At 50.3% G+C, this 9512-nt stretch overlaps 2 protein-coding genes across 2 annotated transcripts; both read right to left on the bottom strand.

Moving 5' to 3' along the window:
* Positions 1 to 172: 172 nt before the first annotated feature.
* EDB82DRAFT_240407 (uncharacterized protein) lies at positions 173 to 3252 on the bottom strand. The gene is made up of 2 exons (XM_025727414.2): positions 2060 to 3252; positions 173 to 2009 (listed from the first exon to the last, which is right to left on the bottom strand). Exons 1-2 carry the CDS (start codon positions 3148 to 3150, stop codon positions 266 to 268), a joined length of 2835 nt encoding a protein of 944 aa, XP_025581883.2. The 5' UTR covers positions 3151 to 3252; the 3' UTR covers positions 173 to 265.
* Positions 3253 to 7497: 4245 nt separating this feature from the next.
* EDB82DRAFT_558446 (uncharacterized protein) lies at positions 7498 to 8651 on the bottom strand (the record flags this gene model as incomplete). Its single annotated transcript, XM_065609704.1, has 3 exons — positions 7498 to 7996; positions 8163 to 8571; positions 8622 to 8651. 3 exons carry the CDS (start codon positions 8649 to 8651, stop codon positions 7869 to 7871), a joined length of 567 nt encoding a protein of 188 aa, XP_065463971.1. The 3' UTR covers positions 7498 to 7868.
* Between the last annotated feature and the right edge of the window lie 861 nt (positions 8652 to 9512).

The raw sequence follows: 9512 nt of genomic DNA, 5'->3' as shown, positions 1-9512 counted from the left end.
TACAATGTGAACAGGACAAAAACAATAAATGCACCGCTGTCCCCAACAAACAAAAGACAGGCCTTCCGGTCTGCCACATATAAATATGCTATGGTAACTCCAGATACTCCGATGCTGATGCCAAATCACCGTGCCTGCAGCGCCGAAAGATGCAATGAATACAAATGATGAAAATCAACCCAATGTCCTTTAAATATCCAAACAGATTTCATATGGTCAGTGCCATTCCATGCGATGCAATATAATGCAACTCGCTAAAAGTCGATCAAAAAAGTGTAGAGTAGATGGTATCCATATCCCTGGGATACAGCTTCTCCATTGGGTTGTTGATTTGCCAGCGAAGAACCTTTTCATCCTCACGTCCCTCAGAACTGTAGAAGACGCGGTAGCCTTCAACTGGGCTGACTGGTTGACTGCCACGGTCTCGAATACGGTGAAGCATTCCAATACGGCCATCAATCACCTCCTGTGCGCTACGCACATTGTCCCAGATGGCGAACATGGCCTGAACGACACCCTGAACCATGTGCACGTTCTCAATTATATCGTTCACATGAGATAAACGGCCGCTCGCGGTGAAGACATCGACAGCTTCAGTCAATACCATTGCAAGAACTGGTGCCGGAGCGCTCAAGACGGTCTGGCCCCCACGGTGGAGTCGCACAAGTGCCTTGGCCATGTCCAAAACCTGTGTTGCGTGTTCGTAGCATGTCTGGATGTGAAGTGAAGCGGTCTGGGGTGAACAACGTCCAGCTGCGGTAGTGTGTCGGTTGAGTTTGATGATGGCGTGGTTGTATAAGAGATGCATGGTCAGGAAAGGGCCGAGTTCTCCCGCCAGAGCTGCAGACTCAAGGTTTGATGCGGTAAAAGCCAGGCGAGAAGGCAAGGCATTGCGCCATTCTTGTATACGCTTCAGAGTTCTTTGAGATGAATTCAGGTCTGTTTCCGCCAAGTTAACACGGCGAGCCATCCTGTAAATCCGGCACACGTCATTGGACCACAAATGGACCATCTCAATCAAGTAAGCCGAAATGCCCAACTCGCGATCATGGGCTGTCGTGAAGCTCGAGACGTAAGGGTTGAAGACCGGGGCGTATCCATCCAATTCACGCTCAAAGCTGTGAGAGTCTACAGGTAAGCGAGTATAGATGTCTTCGGCATTGATCATGGCAAAGCGTTCAGGGAAGTGGCCGTCAAGTCGCTCTAGCATGTAAAGAGACCAGAAAGTTCGCCTCCTGGCTTCACAGTACCCTGCCTTGTTCATGCCGAAGGGGAATATTGCGAGACCGGCTTCCCTTGACTCCTCAATCTCAACATGGAGCTTGAGGCAAGCGGCTGTCGCGACAGCTGCAGAGATCATCTCACTAGCCTCAGCAGAGCGCGAGATGGAGATGTAGTAAAGGGCGAGCAGAATTCTCGTCTGGACCAGCTGGATGCAGCTGGATGTTGTCGACTTTTGTGCATAGTGAGCAACGGACGCGTATTCGAAAGCAATGGCCTTGGGTCCTCCGGATAGAGCAACTCCCACAGCGAGCATGCTGTATAGGATCATTAAGTCTTCGGGAGACTTTCGAAGTCCCGGGTTCATGACCCAGTTCTTAAAAACATTCTCGGGAATGAAGCGCACAATCATGGTGCTATCAAGATGAACAAAGAAGTGCGAGATGACTGAACGGATAGACTGTGGGTCAGACAGGCAGGGGTCAGTTCGCCAAGCTTGGTTAAGGACTTCTTCGGAGATTCGAGGCAGCTCGATAGCTGGGGGCTGTATCGGCATTTGAGGTCTCAGTGGTTCAGCAGAAGGAATTGCGTGCACCGGCTCCCCCATAGCAACATAATTATCGTATCCCACTCGAAGCCTCTTGTGTGAGCCGGTGTCAGGTGAAGATGGTCGCAGAGTGGTGCGTGGGGATACTGGCGAGCTGTTCTCACTCTGAATAGGTCTCGATGGCCCATCATCGAGCTCCGCTGGTGGTGTTGAGGGAGATGTGTTGTGCCCTCCTCGAGGTCTAGAAAGAGTGAGCAAAGCTGTTATCGAAACTGGTTTACCAGCACTTACGCATTTTTGAATTTGCATATTCTGCCAAATTTCTCACACTGGACACAGCGGGGATAGTCGGGATCGCACTTGATCTTCTTTTCGCGGCAGGTTACACAAGCAATAGCGAGTCGCTTCCTGGGCTTGCCAGCCTTAGTGACACCCCAATGGGCATTTACTGCTTCTCCGTCGATCACTGTTTTACAGTGACTACCATCATCGTAGAAATAGCACATCCCCTCTCCAGGTACTTCGGTAGCCCTCACAAATCGAGGGAGAAAGTGTGTTCCAGTCCAGATCTTGGGACCCAACCCATCCTTTGACGGAAGACCTTCAGTCGCCGTAGTGCTCGGTGTTGGCGGAGGGATTAAAGACCCTTGAGGTGACCGTTGGCCATTGTAAGTAGGGACCACACGCTCCTTGTTGTCGGGGAACTGGAGTCGAAACTGATCCTGGGGTGGTCTGAAAGATCCATCTCGAGATCCCAAAGAGTACTCGGTTCGGTTCTCCTGTTGCACTGGCCATCTGCCAGACTGTCCTTCAACGACTGACTCACGGCGAGAATGCTCTCCATCACGATACCTGGGCGATGCTGAGCCAGAGTAAGATCGAGGAAGAGCATGGAGTGGCTGTCGGTCTGTTTCGAACTTGTTGTCGTATGTGCTTCGAGGCTGTGATACAGAAGGCGACACTGTCTGAGGAAAGTAAGATACCGAATGGTTCCTGTCACCAGATGGTGCATGGGTACGCTCTCGGGGGGTTGATGTAGAGTAAGAGTTGTTATGTTCGGAAAGAGGTGAGTGTGCTGGTCGACCAGTGGCTGGTGGTCCAAAGATACTGCTTAATGAAGGAAGCTGTTGTTGCCGAGCAGTTTGAGTGGCCGACTTTGGCCTTGTCTGCTCTCCACTCATCTTCTGATCTTCAGGCTCTGTCGTCAGAGACTTATCATAGTTGTTCATTGAAGGTGAAGTAGGCGCAGGCGAGATCCAAGGTCGATCCGCGGATGAGTTTGAGTTAGTACAGTAGGATGATGCGCCTGGGCTTTCCAGTTCTGGAGGGGTATTTGGGAAAACCAAACGGGGACGAGAATCTATGCTAGGTAAGACACCCATTGAAAGAACTACTCGATATGGCTCGAGTGGCAGCAAATAAGCATAACTAAGGTTGAAGAAATATTGCTGTGGAACAAAGCAAGAGGTCGATTGAGGCAAACCACGGCTAACGGCCGGTGGGGGAGTCGGCGATTATCTATCCCTCTCGAGTCGAATACAATAATTACATACACCAGCGGCGCGGCTCTTTTTGGGCCAATGCTGCTAAGACAGGCCACCGTAAAAGACGCGGCGGTACCCCAAAACGGATAGACCAGGACCAGGAACAAGCTGGTCCAAGAAGGGGAAAGGAGGGGATGTACCAATCCTAACATGACCCAAACTGTCGGGAAGGTTGTGCGTTAGGGGGTGTCGTTGTGTCCAGTACGGTACTGCAATGGGATAATCGCTCGGAGAAGACGAACCATAATAATAATAACGCCCAAGTCTGGTTTGCAGGCCTTGTAAAATTTTCATCCGAGAGCCAGTAAGACTGGCAGGCTCGAACAAGAGCAATGTAGTAAAACAAATGAAATTCGTCGGAGACTTTTTGACGATGCACTGACTGTTCCATGGCTGGTGATGGTCGTGGACCGCTTCACCAACAACCGAAACGCCTCTGTCGAGGCATGGGCGTGAACATAACTCATAGGCGTGGCTCATTGTGAACAGGGCGGATCAAAGAACGTCCAACGGAGTTGTGCATCCCCGATCCCAGTAAAAATCCCAGTTCCCCCAATCCCGCTTCACAGAGTGCGAGCCCCAGCGCCTCTTCAGAGTGCCGTCACCCGCAGGTGTGGCGTGTGGAACATTTTTTGCCTTGCTATCTGCATGGGACACGATGAGCTATATGACTTGCGGATACTAGTGCAGATATTGAGCGATCCCAGGCCACTGGCCATCGACACCAAGCGGCATTGCGGGTACAGTGTAGGATGGTGCTGGAGCCAAGCCAACGGGCTCTTGCTGTGCCTGTACGCATGTACCTTTACAGAGTGATGCTCCGTACGGTCGAGTCCGGTCCGGTACAGCCTACGTTGCAGCACCGGTGCTTGATGATGATCCTCTATGCAGAACTCTGGACTCTCGCAGGGCTCAGGGATGAGATGGGGGCGTGGATTGCCGGGCACCGGGGGATGGGGCCGGGTGGGCGTGGAAGCCAAGCATCTGGGGTGTATGTGGCTGAGTGATGTAGGGTGGATGACTGACGGCTGATGGCCCCCCACAACCTAGGATCCATACTCTAGTCTAGATGTCAGGCGCCGGCGTTACGGCAGGCGACCGACGGGTTGTGGGATGAAAACTCCAGAAAGCCGCGCGCAATAAACAAGATAATCTTCAAAAAATGGGGGCACTGTCATGATCGATAGAAAAGGCTCCACGGCAGGAGTCAGGTAACCGGGACCAGCATCAACAATTGATCATGCAATTGTTAACGTCAAATAAGACCATGTCATAGTGATTTTCGATAGTCCCCCTCCCTTGATAGAAAATAATTAAATAATAATGTGCTAGAAAACACATGCAGGCGGCCGACATTGCTAAAAGCCGCGCTTAAACGCTTAAAACGCTTTCTCGAACAAGACAAAGTATTGAACTTTGCCAGCCATGGTGAAGGGCCATTGGTCTTGGCATCATGAGGAATGCCCCTCCAACTTGGGTGGCGTTTGTGTAAAGACTTTAATTACTGGGATGCTGTGGCGCTCTCGGCAGAAGTGTTGGAGCATGTCACACAAAAAACATGCCTCCTGTCAGCAAATGGCTGCTTCATCTCGAACAGGCATGTGCCGGCAGGCAATAAATATGTCGGTAGAGGTATATGTGACATCGACAGACGAAATCTTTGCCCAAGTTTTGGGTTCAGGCTCGTTAGAAGACGCTGCGAAGAATCTGCTATGCAGATCAGGGTAATACTCTAGTCCATATCTACGACCTTGCTAGATAGTTGGTCATCAATCTCTCAGCATATGGACCCATTCTAAAATGGATCGGTTGATAGACATGTTGTAGTCACTATCAAGAATAGAACGAGGGTCTATTATCAAAGTAGAAATGCTTGCGACCTGGGCGTTTTTGGAAAGGGGAAGTACCGTGGCCATGACGCTTAGTTTAATAAGCTCGACGGCAGAGGCGTTTTCAATGCCACTTTTGTCGCTTACGCCCAGGCTGGCTATGACAAGCGAGACGGCATGGACGCAATGGCTTCTGTTGTCTCTACCTGCTCAAGGCACTCTCAGCTGAGAGCAGTCTTCGACTCGGATTCGCTTAACAAACGGCGGCGCATGGACCTCTCACACTCTACTTCAACTCAATATACAGGCGATATCGTTAATAATCTAAACGGTGTACTCGGGTTGCTTCATCCGAACTGACGTGCCTGCAAACTAGGCTAAATTACCAGAGGTATCAGCAACCCCCCAACGTCACTTGACCCCAAAAGCCTGACTGTTGATGGCACAGTGAGCGTTCAATCAATGATATTAGCAGACATGTAAATGCAGAGTTGTTTATCAATGGTGCTATATATGAGTGGACTGCCAACGATTTGGCCTTTCCTGTTGATGAAACTCTTGGTGTTAGCTCGGTCAAAGCACAAAGAATATGCATCCTATACGTGAAAGGTTCTTAACCGGACTTATACGTCTGCCAATTAGAAGTTTATAATTAATTTGCAGACAAAATCCGGTGTTATCTCCTGTGTCCTTCAGTGATCCTTTGTGACAGGATGATCTATAACTACTGCGTGTGTCCTGGAGAGTGCAATTTCCTAGTCCGCAGACGATCTACTGCCCCAGATTCGCAGGGCTGGAGGGCCAAGCTTGCCAGCCATAGGTTCGAAATTTAGTGTTTGTTGTCATTCAGCGGAGACCCTCGGCATACCCAATCGAGGGATCCATTGTGAGATGATGCTGAAATATGACTGCCAAGCATTGCAACACGGGGTGCCCTTACGGCTCTTGACTCTTGACACTGCCAAATTTGGCGAGCTGCATGTTCACCTACTAGGTTGGAAAACGGTGGGCAAAAGTTGGAATCTCCGGGACATAACCTACGGCCTTATTAGTTAGTGACAAAGTCTCCCATGCTGGTTAACCGTTGGCAGTGACATACAGTAAGCAAAATGTCTTGGCATGCGGAAGATCACGCCCGGTCTAAACTCCGTCTGGATACGGGAAATAACAGTTGACTTTTCAATGTGGTCGTCCTGAAAGTATGATATTCTATTTTATTTTTGTTCGAAAGCTGAATATTTTGCGCCCACCCCTTATCTACGTTTATTTTCCTTGGAAGGCTATCACAGCTCACGTCGATCTCCAGGGCGGGACGATAAACTTTGTGCGGACAGTAGCACCTACCTACCTAGTGGGCTTGCAGAGCCTCTATGTACACTACCATGTCACCGTGGTCCTATTGAGAAGGTGCCGGGGGAGATTTGCTTTTCACGCAGTGCCGACTAAATATGACTGACCCTAGATCGTTGGTCCCCGGATCCACGGTATGACGTCTTGGCTGCGTGCGGCACATTGTTCCAAAAGGGAGTGGCATGTCGCGGCAGTCGTACGATCTTTTGACGCTAACTCTTGACCGACGCCTCGCGTTTCGCCATCATTTCAGTCGGTGGTGGAGTAAGTTCGGGAAAAGGTAGGCGTCCTTTTTCATAGCTATAGCGTATAGTGAACCCGGAAATTCCAAGGAAGATCTCTGATATTGCCGGTAGCCTTGCCGTAGTGACAATGATGAGAGTTTTGATCTACATAGCGCATTGTTAGCTCAAAGGCCTAAACACGTTGTTCGCCGAAGCACGGCGGGTGACGAGATAGGGGAAACATGAGTCAGCAATGACGAACCGGACCCGAGAAGACGGATCTCATCGCTCCACCCCGATAGTACCACACCGCGGAAATACATGTCGTGTTTGGGGAAATAAGGAGACGATATCCACTCTCCACAGATTATTCACCAGCCCAGTCTCGATAATGGTTGGACAATGACCGAATCATAACAAGCTTGGATAGAGATGAATACAACGTGTGTGGTTTCAAGTCTTGGTGGGCGCCACCAACTCATCCCCACTCCAGAATCTGCAGGTGCGAAAGAGAATCAACAGTTGAATATGTACATAGGCAGGTGCTGTGGGTATCTGGTTACTGGCAGTTGCCCTCCTAGTACCTAGGAAGGAAGCCACAATGACAGGTAATGGCAGGTACCTACTAAGCAAGGTTAGTCTTCTCGGTACCTTCCATATTGACATTTGCTCTGCCGACAGGCATGATGAGCATTCGGGGGCACGTGTCACAGCGCGGTCTCGTTAACCATTAAACTCCCGTCAAGCGGAGATTAAGCACGGAAGGACGGATGCCGGCCTGCAAACCTCTCCCGAACTCCGCAGATTAAGATAACGCGATTTCTGTTTTTGCCTTTTTTTTTACAGGTAATTTATTCGGAGCTCGGCCAGAGTGGAATTAACGACTCATTTACAGTACAATGCCAATGCCGTACTGCACTCCAGGTACAGTTGAATTGGCCTCACACCGAAGTGGATTCAATTCAGCAAGTCTTGATGCATTACATCAACTAGAAACACAGCTCAAGTACCCAAGCGGCACATGCCTGCCGTTGGCTGCTGTACGCATTAGGCTGAGGAATTACCAGACATGGACCTGATTCAACTTCAGAAACTGTCTGGGACTGAGTTGACCCCTCAGGCGGCCGTCAACACCCACACCATAAGCCGACTGTCACGCACCGTCCACAATGCTAACGAGACAGGGAACAGATTCCTGACGGCCGCTGGCGTCGGCCGCTGGAGACTTTAATGAGAGCACGGCCTTGACAGGGAACAATATGGGCTCGGTAATCTGCCTACCTATACTAGAAAAGCATGCCCAGTGCTATCTCGGCTACGGCGAATGCCCTGCAAGAACGAGCTGTCAGATCACTCTGATCACTCATCAAAAAATCAAATCCTCCTACTTCCCTGAGGCTTCTACCCCGGATCCACTACCGCGTCGCGGATCTCACATGGTGCTGACAGGGTTTTAATCCTTCGTTTTCCCAATTCAGCTTCATCTCCGGGCCGCTATCTGCGAGAACCACTAGCAAGCCCCTTCCTGCTTCCTTTCTCCAACCCTTTCTCCACTCGCTCGGCCGAGTCCTCAGAGGACACCTTGTCATCGACCGCTCGGTATCAATGTGAATGGCCTTGTTCGGTTGAATCGTTTCAGCTGCAGGTGGCAGAGGCAGTCGATGGGAGAGATCAGCAACGTTCTGGTCAAATGCATTGTCGCCCGCGAATATTCGGCGTTGCAGGGTCCTTCTGAGAGTAACTGGTTGGCTGTTGGCTCTCACCACCACCGTCCCATTCATGAGACAGCGGCTTGGCTCAGATGCCATAGATGCCGTAATGCGGTGTTTAAGATCAACCATCCCCTTGACTCGAGGCTACGATGTTCTAGCTTGGGACGCTTGGCGTCAGAATAATGGGCGCTTACAATCGTAACCTTCCAGAGCATGATGCCCATATTCTAAAACTGAGTCGTGTGCGTTTCAAAGCAATTCTACCAGCCAGTAATAAGGATCAGGGACACTCTCTTTCGACTTACACCACCAGCCCCATCGGCTTTGCAAGGGCAACTGCCGCTAGAGGGGGATGACTACCAAGTGCTCACCAGGATATTCGGACCAAGTAACGTGGGCGCTAGGTTTGAGGGGTGCGCCAAGCTTTATAAGTAACGGTTCCTCAACAAGCCACCGAAAAGGGTGTGAGCACAATAACACTCCAAAATGACTTTGCACTCCACACCGTTGAGCCCGGCTGTTATTTCTTTCTCTCGGTCCCGACGGGAGCGAAAGGAACCTGCCTTGACTCGGCATTTCGCAGCCACACCAATCGTATTTCACGTTCGTCTGGTTATTCGGCCGAAATAAGTTAGACCAAACTCAATGTCCCAACGAAGTGTTACCATTAACTAACACTTACAGAGCCGTGTAAGATGCGGCTTACTCTCTTCAGGCTACAACTCATCAGCGATGAAAGAACAGGCAAGTTCTCAGTCCATTACTGTCAGCCAACCCAAAGCACGTCATGAAACCCGAGTTCTTCCTTATGTTAGCCGGTTGTGATATGCACAGCCTCTAATCACGTCTTTTACGACATGGTCTCATTGTTTCCCTGCCATAATGCCCCACCAACACGTCGTTCTTGAGGGGCACCGATCAAGTCAGGGATATTCGTCCGAGTTAATCAAACTCTCGTACGGCCACATTACTGCATAAACCAGAACGATACGGTTGCAGTGGACCCGCAAAATACACACAAACGTTAAATGTGCATACACGGCATTGCGTTCCGCATCGCCATCTCGGTGCATCACAATACGTTG

The sequence above is a fragment of the Fusarium venenatum genome (genome assembly GCF_020744135.1).
Source record: "Fusarium venenatum strain MPI-CAGE-CH-0201 chromosome Unknown EDB82scaffold_3, whole genome shotgun sequence".
NCBI lineage: Eukaryota > Fungi > Ascomycota > Sordariomycetes > Hypocreales > Nectriaceae > Fusarium > Fusarium venenatum.
Note: the sequence above shows the minus strand (reverse complement) of the source record. Positions and strands in the feature narration are given on the sequence as shown.